Source organism: Copadichromis virginalis, linkage group LG17 (genome assembly GCF_057382275.1).
Source record: "Copadichromis virginalis isolate Kocher_CV1m ecotype Utaka linkage group LG17, C_Virginalis_male_GT1.1, whole genome shotgun sequence".
NCBI classification, from domain to species: Eukaryota; Metazoa; Chordata; class Actinopteri; order Cichliformes; family Cichlidae; genus Copadichromis; species Copadichromis virginalis.
Window position 1 is genome coordinate 11,914,253 of NC_140634.1, and position 15,612 is coordinate 11,929,864.

Below are 15,612 nucleotides of genomic sequence, written 5' to 3' on the forward strand. Positions count from 1 at the left end.
GTGGAACCTCCCTGCCTTTCTATGGATGAACATGGGTACACAAATGGCAATCACTGTATAAGATTTGCGAGATGGATGTGTAAAAGAGTAAAAGCTATCCATTCATCAGCTGATGTGGACTTCTATTAGAGCAGCTGATCTTCCTGGATTGCGGTTGAGCTTGACTTCATGGCCTCGATGATTTAATGATATGTTCAATTTTCTGTGACTTACAAAGTATGAGGATCATTAATATTAAAAGATGTGTGATTTCTGTAAAACAAAGGATGTTTTGAGGAGGTATTCTAAAACAATTAAATATCAGCTACGTTAAGGCTCTTAACAAATGAATGAAATGAAGGTACCTTACTTCATTGTGTTGATGTAAAAATCTTATAAATCCAATCCTGCCGTAAAGCAGCACTGATTATTGATCAGTAACACTTGTCTTAGTGGCCTAATACAGCAAGAGGTATTAAGTAAATAGCTGACGTAGTAGAAACAGCAAAATAATGAAATTAATAAAATTTCTCTGGTGAAAATCGAACCACTTTTCGAGCATTCAGATTAATAACACTTTTGTGACCTTTGAACCCGTCTTTAGGAAAAAAATGCATGGATGATTTACAAAGTCCAGTACATGAAAGAGGAGCAATTACAGCAATATTACTGGGTCAACAGTGATTCAGTCAGAAGTAAGCTCTTCACTGCGGTAGGAGCTTTCATGCCTTTTGAAACACAATACAGTTGCTCTAATCTGTTTGCAGAATACAATTTAATAGCTTTGTAATAGCACTAGCAATGATGTTGCAGTTGTTTTAACCAATGTCTCATTAGCTTTTGCATTTTTTTCCACTAATGTACCCGTTGACCGTTATGTCAAACTCTTCTTCCTCAGTCTTGAATTTTACTGTATCTTGCAGCATAGCTCTGCATCCATGTTCCCCTGTCATTATTAAAACTGTGCTGCATCCACAGGCTCTAAGGGCATCTTGCTGTTTCACTCATTTCCAGCTCTGCCTTAAGCTGTTTTCAGTGCACCTAGCTGGCTGTGTGTTATTACCGGCTACATGCTTCTGTACTAAGGGCAACTTGATTAGTGCGCAGTTGGCAATGACTTAAGCAGCAAGGTGCCCAGAGAACTGCAGTTACACTGCTGTATTAAATAATGAAAAATAAGTTTCCTTGAAACCCCTGAGGATCTACTTGTATAGTCAATCTAATAGAGGACAACTCGCACCAGCAGCAGAGAGATTAATAATCATAACTCTTATTGTTAAATGAGCTTCCTACCATCAGAGGATGGTGGACATGATTTGTTTTAAGTCCCACCACCCACTGAGTGGTAACTGTTTAATAATTTAGACATCATATTTTTTATACCTGGATCAGTATCCTATCTCAGTGTTTGGCTAAGACAAACCATAGTCATAACAGAGCATTGAAACAGTGTGAAAAACTAGACTCAGGGGAGCATAAATAAGAGAGTGCACTTCATATCCAAGAGAGATCCAAGAGGCTTTAGTCTAAATAAACTGCAATATGTTGCAGTAAGTCAAATACATGCTTAAAGTTGCCGGACTACTAAGACGCATAAGTTATTAATTATAACCTCATAATTAAGTAATTTAAGAAAACCCTGCCAAATAAGCCTCCTTACACGCGTCGTTACCCTTCAGCCTCCTTGTGTTATTTTTGATAAGACCCACGCTGTGTCTGTACTTGTGTTCCTGAAAATCTGACAGTGTTTTCTATTTTTAAAATTGTACAAAAGGAGAATGCCGTTACCTTCCTGGGTTCAGCAGCTGACAAGATAATAATGGTCATTAGAGCGCAAGTTTCCAGGGATGAGGTATTGTTGTCTTGGTGATAAAATAATAGTTTAGTTAAGAAGTTACTTGCCATTCCCACCTTCTCATGGTTATTCAACATTATGATTTTGCCATGATGTTAACTATATTAAATTAATCAGTATTGTTTTTTAGCCTGAAAGTACACCTATATTCTATATGTTTCCTACTTAATGAGCCAAATGACAGTATAAAATAATCAATAATAATAAGAAGAAGTGAATGTACCTATTGTTTTGCCCATTTTTGAAGTCAAATCTGCTACTCCTCCCAGAAACACAGGGTCAGCAAACTTACTGGAAAGAAAATACAAAAACAATTTACATATCCACTGAAACAGCTCAAAACTCAACGTTCAATGTCAAAATAAGAACAAGATACAATGTGAATCCATTGTAAGGAATGAACATGAATAGAAATAAGATGGAAGTATGCTAGTAATGTCAAAAATAAAAAAAAAAAATACAAAAAGCACTGCAACAGAAGTGAGTCTTGATCTGTGATTTAAAAGAAGACACTGACAAAGCGAGCCAGACCATTCCACTAACAAGGAGTCCTTAGAGCAAATGCTCGATTGCATTTTGTGTTTAAGACTGACATAGAAATTTTTAACAGGTTTCTGCCTGAGGATTTGAGGCTGAGCTATTACTGTGCAAGTAGTACAGTGTGTAGTACTGTGAGCTCACGGCCTATCATTTGCTTCCAAGGAGCCAGACTTCTTTTAATTTTGACATAGTGAGACATAGTTCTTCAAGCTTTCTGAAGGTCTTTCAAAGTTTTTCTTTGGATATTTGCTGCTTTTTCACTCATTTTCAAGACTAGTCCTTGTACCTGACCATTTTGTTTTTTTAAATTATTAACTCACATGACACAGACCGATTAATCATTTAAAAATTTAACTCAAGGGATAAACCAATGTTGTGCCAACAGATAGATACAAGATAGAGAACAAATTTTAAAACTACATCATCAGGTACATTAGGTACCATAAATTGTTTCCATCAATGGAAGGATGGCTGTCAAGAATTTCTAAAAATGAGTCTTCACTAATCCCATGTAAATGTACACCCATCTGGAACAACCCTAATATCCTACAAAACAACAATATGATAAACTTCAAAGGAATTAAATACTTGGTACATCTATTTGAAAGACTAGACTATTCTATTTGACAGATTAGTTTTACAACATGGGATTAACGAGAATAGATTTTTAGAATATCAACAAATTAAATCTATAATAAAAAAAGAAATTCAAGCCTTATCAAGTCAAATTACAAACACCATTAAGTGTGGTACAATTCCTCAATCTCAAACCCCCCAAATTACTGAATACCGCAAACTAAAATATGCAGGAAAACTCTCTGTTAAAATGACTAGAAACCCCAATCTACAATTAATACAATCCTGCATAGAGTGCACCAAATGGGTCAACGGATGTTCACGTTGGGTTTTGTGCTGTCTAACAGCTGCTCACACTGTCAGGGCAATATACCTGACAATTACATCCACCTGTTCAGAGGTTTTGGTGCCATTCCAGCCTCCCCTTCAGTTTTCTTGTTGGGCAACTTAGATGATTTCACAAGAAGCCATTTTGAAGGAAGGGAAATGGGGAAAAGGGGTCTGAGGTATCCCAGATTACACAAGAACATGGACTGAGAATCAGTGGCCAAGTCTTGCAGAGTATCTTGAAAAAGATTTCAAACTTGAATCCAAGTTTGAAGTCTTTGGTTCAAACTGTTGTTATCATGTGAGCAGGAGGAAGCCAACATTCAGAGAAGAGCTTTGGAATGTTCTTCAAGAATCCTCTACAGCTATCTCTGAGGACTACTTAAAGAAATAATATTTTTTTACCGGATATATTGTATCTTCATGTATGGTTGCACATTTCACTACATTTCTAGCAAGAAATAGAGAAAGGAGGAATGGCTCAATACTTATAGTACTGTTTATTATGGGGCCAGGGCATGAAGGACTTAAAAACTAATAAGTAAAATGTTAAAATCAGCTCTATGGGTAATGGGCAACCTGTATAGGGTCATGGACTCTATAAAATGGAGTAATAGGTTCACTTTTCTCGGTTCCCATAAAATGCCATTGCAATATTGGAACGAAGAGAAAATAAAAGCAAGAATGATAGTCTGAGTATTGATTACTTATTGTATCCTCACAATATATCTATAACACAGGTACTTGTAGGCCTTAATAAAAGTGAGTAATATTAACTCTTTATTGGAAAGGTTAGACTTTAGTTGGATGCTAGAGACAAAAAAGATTCCAGCTGCACGATGTGTAATCTTGATAATGTGGCTGAAGGATCAGAAATTTTCTGCTCCTTTTTTTAAAATCACTTTTGGGCATTTTATTAGACAGTGGAAGGAGGCAGGAAATGTGAGGAGGGGGAATCAGATGCAGTAAAGAACCAGCCACTCAATGCTAGAGGCATTTGTATCAATGTAATAGCTAAACACGTGGCTATTGAGCCACTCCCACAGTTATTTTTTTCAGACTGAACACATTTATATTACCCTGGTTTTTAATTTTCATAGTCAACCACTTAAACCCCTTTTGTCTTCCAGAATAATAAATCGTACTAGTTAAAATAGTTGGGAAATTTAAATTTATTGGGAAATATAATATTTATAGTAATCCTTCTATACAGTGTGTGCATAGCCAGTCTACATTAATATTATATATTAGTGCTGTCAGCGTTAATCTAGTTAAAATGATGTTAACACCATAACCGCAATAACGCAGCAAATCTCTGTTAGAGAATTAACGCGGATCGACCTGTGCGTGGGGCTGCACAATGTGTCAATGTGTTAGCGCGGTTAGCTCGTTAAAGCGTTAGTGCCGTGCAGCCCCATGCACGGGGCGATCCGTGTTAACTCGCTAACGGAGATTTGCCGCGTTAACGCTGACAGCACTGTTGTATATATTTCACACATACTGAAACATGTAACAAACAATATTCTCCTGAATGAAAAATTATTTTCTTATGCTACTTTTATGGATTATGGTTTTTTTTCTCCCTTTTTTCTATAACTGGACAATGATCTGACAATATCCTTTAACAGCCAGTGTCACTTAAACTTGCTTTGTCTTGTCAGATTTGCATTTTGCTACTAAGCTTGTTTTTATTGCAGGTTTGCATGACTGATGTTTTAATGTTTCAATAAGTTAAGCGCAATGCTAAAATATTTATATAAGCTGAGATATATTCTTATTCTTCTTTGACGCATAATCCTGTTGTTATTCAAAATGTAAATCACAGTGATGGTTATTACGATGAAGACACGGATGGGATGTTTTAAAAGACAGACTCGTTCTTGGATTATGCCATCTCATTGGACGCCAGTAATAGTCTTATCTTTTAAACTAATTTTAGTTAAGACAAATTAATATATCACACAATCTGCTAAATCTGTGATTAGAAGAAAGAAAAAAAATAGTGGTGGCGGCAGCACCATGTGATTTTTCTTTAGTTTTCAAAATACAGGTCATAGAAAACACTCAGCTTATGAATTTCACAGGAACGTGTAAAGCTTTTTGCATAATCAGCAGGGAAGGCGTTGGGGCTTAATTGGTTTCCCAAATTGATGCTTTATTATCCAGACAAACAGCACGGTCTTTTTCTAATCAGAAGTGAGCATGTTTTCGATTTTCCATACATCCAATCATGATTGTGATGATATTGTTATTGAAATGTAATCTGTTAGCACACGAGGCAAACAGCATTTCTGAAGGGCTGACAGATGTTATCCTCTGTGCTCCAGGCCCATCCTGATTTCCCCCTGACAGACTTGCTGCAGAAAATCTGTATGCTATTCATTAATGAATCTTACCCCATCACCGTATTTAGCTCTGCCTTTTTCTATTAGCCTATGCTTCAAACAATATCACTTCCAGTTTGCCCCACAGCTCTTCAGTCTACATGGACTCTGCAAACTGATTTTCTCATTTTGGCTTGACTAAATTAGCCAAATATAGTGAGAAAGCATTCAGGTCAGTTAGGCAAAGTCAGACAGGAACAATCCACTTCTTTCCAACACAGACTAAACTATCTTGCCTGTCCTCTGTCTTTCAGATGAGTTCCAGAACTTTGTTCGAAGGCTTCCTACATTCTATGCTATGAACGCATCGGCTATTCAATATTTCTGGAAAACGGAGCCGACCATTCTCCAGCGCTACAAACAGCTGGAGCTCAGCACCCAGCAGCTCCTGAGCAAAGCACGACGCATTATCAACAAGCTCTTCACCCTCAGCAAAAGGTGTCAAACTCAGCCCAAAATTATTATGCTGAGAGAGAGGTGAGAAATATAAGTATTCCTGCTGACCTTTCTGTGGATACAGATGTGTTAGGCCGTGTGTTTGCGCGCATGAGTGTGAAAAAATAAGCAAAAATTCCAAAGCCTGCAGCCACATTGCAAGTCCTTTCAAGCACGTTGCAAACGGCAGTGCTCATTTATTTTCCTCAGCCCGCTCTGTGCGCAGTGCTTTGTTATCCCCTGAACTAGGCATTATGCTAATAATACACACAATACATTAGCACTTTGATATTCAACCGAGGTCTCACTGAAGTGAGCTATAGTGTCACACCTGATGACTTGGCTGCACTCCCAGTCCGGGTCTCCTTTACATTCAGGAAATCAAAGTTATCCTCCTGTGAAATTAAAGTTTGCAGTGTTTCAAAGGAATATGCAAAGTTTGGGCCATTTTTCCTGTTGGTTAACTTGACTGCAATGAAATCATATACTAAAGAAAATCTGCCGTGGATCTTCTGTTGATCATTCCATCTATTTTTGTGTTTTTCTCCACAAAGTTTAGCTATAGTCTGCAACAAAAGCTTATGAAAAAGAAATGTAATTATGTCAGTGCAGCTGAAGTATCCAGCTATTTCAGGTGAGAAACCAAATATTCATCCTCTGCAATGTGATTTTTTTTTAAATAAGTATAGAGCTCGAATCTCCAATTGCCCCCACCTTCATTTCCTCTATAATGAGGGAATATATCTCTGTTCATTCAAACTGTACATATTTACCTATAAAATCTATGGGAACATACAGTGTTGTAAGTCATGTATTTGGCTCATACCTGATTTCTTACTTGCAGTTTTTTTAAATGGAGATTTCATTTATTAAGGAGAAAATGCTTTCCAAACCCACCTGAATTAATCACATTTTTTGGAAAGCTGGGTTCTATTTTATTAGCCACATGCAGACCTGATTACTGCCAGACACACTAAATCAAGAAATCCCTAAAAAATCAACCTGTAGAAATACGTTATACTGGCGTCTGAAGAAGCTCAAGAACAGATGAAAAACAAAGTCATTGACATCTACGAATAGGGTTACAAAACCATTTCTAAGGTTTTGAGATTCCAGTGAACCACAATGGAGAGCCATTGAGAAAATGGAGAAAACTGAAAATTGGTGAACATTCCCAGGAGTGGCTACTAAAATTACTCCAGGAGTGCAACCATGGGAGATTTCCAAAGACCACTGCTGACCTTAAAGGACACAAAGGCTCATCTCACATTTGTCAAAAACCATATCAATGATCCCCAAGAGTTTTAGGACAATATTCTATGGAGTGACAAGGCAAGAGTGAAACTTTGCAAGGTTTGAGTCCTGTTACATCTGGCAAAACAAACATAGCATCATAGAAAGATCACACCATCAGTCAAACATGGTTGTGGTAGTATGATGGTCTGGGCTGCTTTGCGGTTTCAGCAGCTGGACAACTTGAAATGGATGGCTTGATGGCTGAAATGGATGCAACCATGAATTCTACTAGAAAAATCTAAAAAAAGAATGCCCGTCTGTCAGTTCATGACCTTAAGCTCAGGGACACTTGGGTTATGGACAATGAGCCGAAAGACTCCAGCAACTCCACCTGGATGGTTAAAAAAAACCCAAATGAATATTTTGCAGTGGCCTGTTAAGGTCTGTGCTTAAATCAGATTGAGCTGCTTTAGCATCACCTTAGACAGGCTGTTTAATTCAGCTCTCCAATGAGCCTGAATTAAAGCAATTCTACAAAGCAAAGTGGTGATGTGAAAGACTCATTGCCAGTTATTGCAAAAGCTTGGATATAGTTCTTGCTACAAAGGGTGACGCAAGCAGCTATTAGGTTTAGGGGGCAATTACTATTTTACATTGAAGTGTAACAAATATGCAAAAAACTAAGAGATCAAGAAGAGGGCAAATACCTTTTCACAGCACTGTACATATATGCAGTGTTAAATTCGGAGTTGCTGCAAGCACAGTTGTGTTTGCTTACATTTTTAAGCAAGGTAAAGAAAAGGTTTTATTTCCTAAAAATAGAACACAAAAATTGTTTAGTTCACCTGAAGTAGTATATTTAGGGAATCCAAATTTTTATTTGCAGACTCAAACTCAAGGTACTGCACCACTTTAGTATATGGGTTTTCTATACAACCAAATGAGCTATACTGACACTTATTTGCAAAGATCTTATAAGGGAATAGAAATGTATTCAGGTTATTACCATTATAGATTGACCACAGGGAAAAGTGTATTTCTGATATTTAAGGGGAAATGTATAAGAGCGATAAAGGCAGATTAAAAGATTGGTCAAAATCATTGTGGCTGAGCTCTCAGTCCTGCACTAGTCATACAAAAGATTCAATACAACGACAAATGGTTATTTTTTCGCATGATTTTGCATTTCTGTTTCCAGATGGTCCCTCATATCATATTAACTTGATTCTTAATGGCTTTCAGCTCCAGTCCTAAGCACCGTTTCCTCATATAGCATCATAATGCTGCAGAATCAGATGTTCCTTAGTAGCAATTTATGCAAATTAGGTGCGACCGAGGTCATTTACAGCTATATTCTTAGTAATATCTGTGCTGTGCAAAAAAATTAAAAAGATGCAAAATGTTCATCCCTGATGAAAAATGGTGACAGGTTTAGTAAATGTTCCCATCTGTGTATAAAAGCTTGCAAACAGCTAAATTACAATGATGAAATAGGCGACTTGCAGTGTTTTGAGCTGAGATGAATCTTCAGACAGCAGAAGAATGTACTGCCCTTTGTCAATGTAATAGTGAATAGTTACATATATATATATATATATATATATATATATAGCAAGAATATACAAAGATTTTATCCTCATTTACCTTACATATCATACCGCCCTGTACATAATGGCCCAGCTCACAGAGGATTTGTTTTTCATATGGAATATTTGTACATCTCTGTAGCCATTATTCATGTTCCAAAGCTTCACAGTCTTTGTGAGATGAAGACAACGCAAACATAAAAAAAAAATGTAGGCTGTTACATTGTAAATCCATTTGGAGTTTCTTTTGTAACTTTCTAGTGCAGTCTTTGGAACTATGTACAGTATTTTTTTTCCTTTTATTTTTTTCCATGAATACAAGAGGTGTCAGGGCAGCCGTGATGGAGCTGCACAAAAACAACTGATAGGCGGCTTTTTCTGTGCTTCCAAAGTAAATAAATGTGGCTTGTAATGGAAAAAATGAAGTGTATCTAGTGCAGAGGAGAAGTTTTCTTCACTAGTCAAAATGTACGCTGTGGCAGAAGGAGAAAGTTCGTTTGTGGCATTGATCTGTGTGAAATGAACTGACAGACAATGAACAGATTGCAGAGTGAACACCCGGCTTCTCTTTTGCCCATACTGCACACTGCGTCTCCATGACAGTTTACATGTCCTGCTGACAAAATGTGCTTATGATGGCGAGACAGCTTCCTCTCTCTTGCTGTGCACAGTCTCCACTCTGGAGGTGAGATATGCACAACTGACTCTCGCTGATGAGTTTCAGACAAGCTGGGTGCCGTTAACACTGCTAACGCATTACATCGACTATCTTTTGACAAAATGTCACCAGATTTAAAATTTGATTTGAGGAAAAAGAAAAAGTCTTTTGCTCCTTTCTGTTTTTCTCCACATCACACTGACTGCGCTCACTGTGATGCTGGAATACTAGAGGGGGCTTGCCGGTTCAAAGCACTTATAAAATAAGAACAAAAAAATGGTCTCGAAACTAAGAAACACCAGAAGCCTTCTATAGACTTTAGCCCTGCATGATAATTATTTTTTCCTAAGATATGCATCATTAGTGAGTAAAAGTACAGTACACTGGAGGGAACAAATTATAGAGCTGGAAAACAAAAAGAAAGGAAAAGAAAAGAAAACGCAATCACAAGTTTATATATTTAGTTATTTTTACCACTGGAAGGTGTTCTAAGCCATGTTTCTTTTTAAATAATTGTTTTCTCAATTAAAGTGGAAAAAACACATTTGAATATATTGCTTTTTGCACAGACCTGACAATACAAGTGAACTCACAATCATTTATTTCCATTTTTTTCCTGTAACTGTGAAGTCTGCAGCAGCAGTATGTTAGTTTATCCAGCTGTTTAGTACACAGTTTCACCCTTATCATCACTTTGCTTAGCTTCACCATTTGTGTGTATTTTTCCAGCCCAACTAGAATCTAGAGACGCAGGACTGTGTAGACGAAATCCATTTAAATATGTTGTGTAAGTTCAAACACAACTCGATCGTATCCAGTTTGATAGCTGGTTTAAAAATTGACTCAGTAGAATATTACATGTATTATAGCATCTTCTTTATAATCAATTGCTTCATATCCAAAATATCAAAATGTTTTGCATAAATTTACTGCATTTATTTGTTGCAGTAAATATATGACACAAATACTATACTTTCATAGTATTTGTGTCGATATAGGAATATATCAAATGCTTTTCCAGTCAATGTATTAAACATTGAGAAGCTAAAATAATTTGTGGAAAAGGGTAAAAAAGCCTGATTTAAGAATTACATCTAACATTTATTCATCTATCTGTCCATCCTCTTCTGCTTATCCTTATCATTGTCGCAGGGGTCTAGAGCCTATCCCAGCTATCCCAGGGCGAGAGGCGGGCTACACCCTGGCCAGTCTGATGCAGGGCTAACGCTACTGTTTATCATGGGATCAAATTCCCAGTGATACACACACTCACCAGCACACACACAGTGCAGTTTAATTTCTTTAGTCTAACAACTGTTTGAACAAATGGTACTTTTCCCTTCAAAATTATGTTTTTTAGATGTAAATTACTTATACATGCACTTTTGTTTCCCTTAAATTAATTTACCAGCTGCACACGGCTATAGCAACAGAACAGCCACTCTGCTAAAGAACAAAAGTGGATTAAAAAATCTGACAGATGTGGAACATAGCAAGCGACAGACTAATTTACCACATTATGTTCCTGTCATGCATTCCATCTGCTCTTTCATTCAGAAACAATTTCGGTATATTGCTTCACCGATATAGTTTGTGGCTTGGAATAAATAGAGCATTTTGCTAATCATATACTATATGTATGGTTCTACATGTACATAGGGCTAGACTAGACTCTGCACGTTTCCAACTTAAATAAATGATGTATTTTCCTAATGTGATCTTTATCAGCCTCTTATTAAACCTAATATTGTTTTATAGGAAATTTTGTGTGATGCCAAAGCCGAAGCTATGTTTTGATTACCATTTGTGGTTGCTTTGGTTGTTTATGCTTTTAACAAGAGTGTATCTTTTTAGTATTTTCAGCTTAGCCCAAAGTAAACAACATAAAAATTGTAACGTAATTAGCATTAGCTTATTTTACAGAGGGAGACTTTCCAATTACCCAATTAGCTCGTTTTCTTAGCACTAAATATAAAATGGGTGTATTTCTAACTCATCATCTTTTTTGACCTTGCATATTTGTAGTGAAACGACAAGTGATCCATCTATAGTAGGATGCGTTTTAGACTGGATAAGTGGACAGGAAATCTTTTCTACAGGGATTTCATGAAAACATTGAAGGATTTGAATGAATCGCTTAAATGTGGGACTTGCGTAGCAGGCATTGGTCTCTTGAGATTATGATGTGATACAGAACAAGCAATGACTGTTGATCTCCCCCATAATGCACCTTCCCTCCCCTACAGGGTCTAGTCAGGAAGCAGGCAAAATTTAACTTAGCTGTGTTTCTTCAGAAAACACTTAACCATGCATATGAAACTCATAGTTTCAATCTGTTAGTTAAAGTAATGACTCAGTTTTACTCCTTACAGTGCAAGAGTTGGTTGCTCTAAATTACATTTAACATATTTTCATGTGTCATTAACGAATCATATAGAGCAGGAGAAGACAGAGGGACTTTGACATTTACATTTCATGGCTTCATAATTGTGAAGTGCCGCATAACTGCTATATCCATAGCCATATTTTCATTTCATGCCCACATATTTATTGTTCAACTTCCCATCTATATCCACTGCATCTCTTATTTATAGGCAAAAATCTGAAAAGAAATACATGCAAGTGTTTTTTTATTGTTTATATTTTTTAAGTATGTGTGAGGAAAAACGCTTTTTCTATGCTGAGTCATCTCTGTTTTTGTTTATAGATTTTACAATGTAACAGCTTCCACAAAGAAAGAAAGTATGCACTATAATTCTTAAAAATTAAAATACAGTGTTTATTCTTAATGAAATTTGAAATTACTCAAAGTTATATGACCATCTAATAATTACTCAGCTTACCTAATGTGAACAATCAGGAGCATTTTATAAATATTATATTTGACAATAAAGTAGAAACTCAACACCCAACAAAAGAGAAAGCACCTGATGTAAGCATAATGACCCGAAAGGGAAAAGAGATGTGAGCGAAGACAGTAAATGGGATTGTGAGACTTCACATTGATGAAAAGCATACGTGATGATCACTATCAAACTAAGTGGCTCACAGGTTTTCTCCATACAGAGGAGCATTGAGTTTGTCATCAAAATATAGATTTTTTTGTTGTTTGGTTTAGAAACAATGAGATTAATGTTTGAAGCCATGTGATTCTTGTGTTATGTACTCTGCATCAACAATGAATCTTACCCACTGCTCCATCTCTGTTGCAGGCCCTTTAGCTACTGGCTGAACTACATCCTCTCCATCATGTACTGCAGTGAAAACAATCACATCGGCTCTTACCTGGAGGAAACCCGGAGCTGCTCCTGCCCTTATGAGCATCCTCCCTGCCAGGGCTTGATTCCATGCACAGTGGGGGAGGGCACCTCCTGTGCGTCATGCTCCTATGAGAATCGCTCCCGCTGCGCCACCTGCAACCAGGGTTACATGCTGAGCCAGGGTGTGTGCCGCAACGAAGTGCCAGACTCCACTGACCACTACATAGGCTTTGAGACTGACCTGCAGGACATGGAGCTGCGCTATCTTCTCCAGAAACGTGACAACCGCATCAGCATTCACGGCATCTTTGTAAGCAATGACGTCAGGCTGAATAATTGGTTTGACCCATCGTGGAGGAAGAGAATGCTGCTGACACTGAAAAGTAACAAATACAAGTCAAACCATGTCCACATGCTCCTGGGGATGTCTCTACAGATCTGCCTTACCAAGAACATTACTCTGGACCCCATGTTGTCTGTTTATATCAATCCGTTTGGCGGGAGCCACTCAGAGAGCTGGATCATGCCCATTGAGCAGAAGAACTATCCAGACTGGGAGAGGACTAAATTAGACCTTCCTTATGACTGTTATAATTGGACTCTGACTTTAGGCAACAAGTGGAAAACATTTTTTGAGACAGTGCATTTTTATCTACGGAGCCGGATCAGGGGCACCTCAAGTAACGGGAATGGAACTGTATATTATGAACCCTTGGAGTACCTGGAATCGGGACGAAATCTAGGCTACATGAAGATCAACAGCATCCAGGTGTACGGCTATAGTATGCACTTTGACCCGGAAGCGATCCAGGACTTGATTTTACAGCTGGACTACCCATATACTCAGGGATCGCAGGACTCAGCCCTGCTGCAGCTGCTGGAGATCCGGGATCGGGTCAACAGGCTTTCCCCACCAGGAGCTCAGCCACTGGACCTGTTCTCCTGTCTGCTGCGGCACCGGCTCAAACTGTCCACTACAGATGTTGCCAGGATCCAGGCAGCGTTGCAGACTTTCAGTGCCAAGCAGCCAAACTCGATGGAATACGAAACAACCAAATTATGTAGCTAAGAAGTGGGCAGGTGGCCAGGCGCACAGATGGAAGAGCAGTCACCACACAACTCTGACGATAGTTAAGAGCAATTCTGGAGCAGTGCAAGGGACATTTGGGGGACATGTTATTTGTTGTCATGGGTCTCAAGAGTGCATTTGAGATTCTTATGTCAGCTTTTGGTATAAATTTGTATTACGTCTTAGAAATAAGGAGGATTTCACCATACTTGCCTCATTGTTTGATTTTTTTTTTCTCTCCTGATGAAAACAATAACTTTAATAGTTATTAATATGAATTTCAATATTTGCCATCACTGATATTTTGCCAGCGTGCTGATGTTTGTAGATTGCACAAATCTGAATTGCTCACATACGTAAAGAAAAGGCTTTTGCTGATAAAATATTACCCAAGCAATGTAGTCACCTCACTCATTTCATTTCAACACCAGCATGTTCCTCGCTACATTTGCTTTCTAAAAAAAAGCCCACCATAAGTAATTGTTTTAATATCACAGTCCTCCTTCTTTGGCTGGAAAATTATGGGCACTGTGTTCTTTTTGCTTTTCATATCATGATAAAATCACTCATTTTTTTAAGCTCTACTTCACATTTTTGTAAGAAAATAGTCATTGCCATAAACAAAGTGAATAAATAAATGCTGTATTACTCCGGATTTGCTGACAAACAATGTATCATGTTCACAATATATGTTACATGTGCTCTTATTTTTATAATGCTGTTGTTTGTGAAGCAAAAGTTACAAAAACACTGTCTATAAAATGTATAATACGATTTGTTAATACACTAAATAAAATACATTTTTATGTGTGGTCTGTACATGGTGTTCTTGTGTACATAGATGCTTTTCTAAATTTATAATGAGTTTATCAGATTTATGATAGGGATTACTAACATTATTTATTCTGTTGTCACGTTTCAAAAATGTCACTTTTGATTTTGATGCTCTCAAGAGACGCGACTGAACAGCCAGTCAGTGGCATGCAGTGTGACGATGTCACATTTTATTACCTGCTCAGATTGCTCCGAATCCCAGCCAAGCAGGTGCTAAAAGAAGTACCTGATACCAGGTAGTATCAGGACCTAATGGAAAACCGTGGCGAACCATGGTGAGTTGATCCAAGTAGGTACTAATGGAAAAGGGGCTTAAATGCGACATTTCCAATTCATTTTTTAAAAGAATCATTCCAAAACAAAGCTAGATATTGTTACACTATGACTACTTCATTTTATGTATGATCACTCATTTTAAAGGTCACCTAAACAGGACAGTGATATCATTAAAGATGCTGACAGCTACTCTTGGTGCTGCTATCAAGAAAACATTTTTGATTTGAATAGTAGAATCATAATATTACTAGTTTCATTTGTTGTTTAGTTATTGCTCAGTATTAACTTTATGAAGTTTTTTAAATAATTTATCTATTTGTCTAAATCCAAATCTGTCCTATGACAAAACCCTTACTCGGTACACCCACAATCAACACCAGTCTCCTTCCTACTTTTGCAGCACTTCTTTACTGGCAAATGAACTAAATTCACACAGCTATAGTGATAACGCGAGAACACTTGAAGAAACTATTGCCATTGAACTGACTGCCAATTTCAAAAACCACAGTTTCATTGCATGAAATAAATCAGTCCACGCCTCCCACCTGAGCTGCTCACAATGATCTGCAATCACCCACAAATACTTTTATTTAATAA

At 37.4% G+C, this 15,612-nt stretch overlaps 1 protein-coding gene across 2 annotated transcripts in view; it reads left to right on the forward strand.

Moving 5' to 3' along the window:
• The window catches only part of LOC146689036 (BMP/retinoic acid-inducible neural-specific protein 3-like), a 64,514-nt gene extending 49,790 nt beyond the window's left edge, over window positions 1-14,724 (forward strand). For both annotated transcript variants that reach the window (XM_085436742.1, XM_085436743.1), the window contains 2 exons: window positions 5,916-6,138; window positions 12,789-14,724. In XM_085436742.1, coding sequence (XP_085292868.1) covers window positions 5,916-6,138; window positions 12,789-13,905 — 1,340 coding nt within the window. In that variant the 3' untranslated portion in view covers window positions 13,906-14,724. The remainder of the gene's footprint in view (window positions 1-5,915; window positions 6,139-12,788) is intronic.
• The last annotated feature ends 888 nt before the right edge of the window (window positions 14,725-15,612 follow it).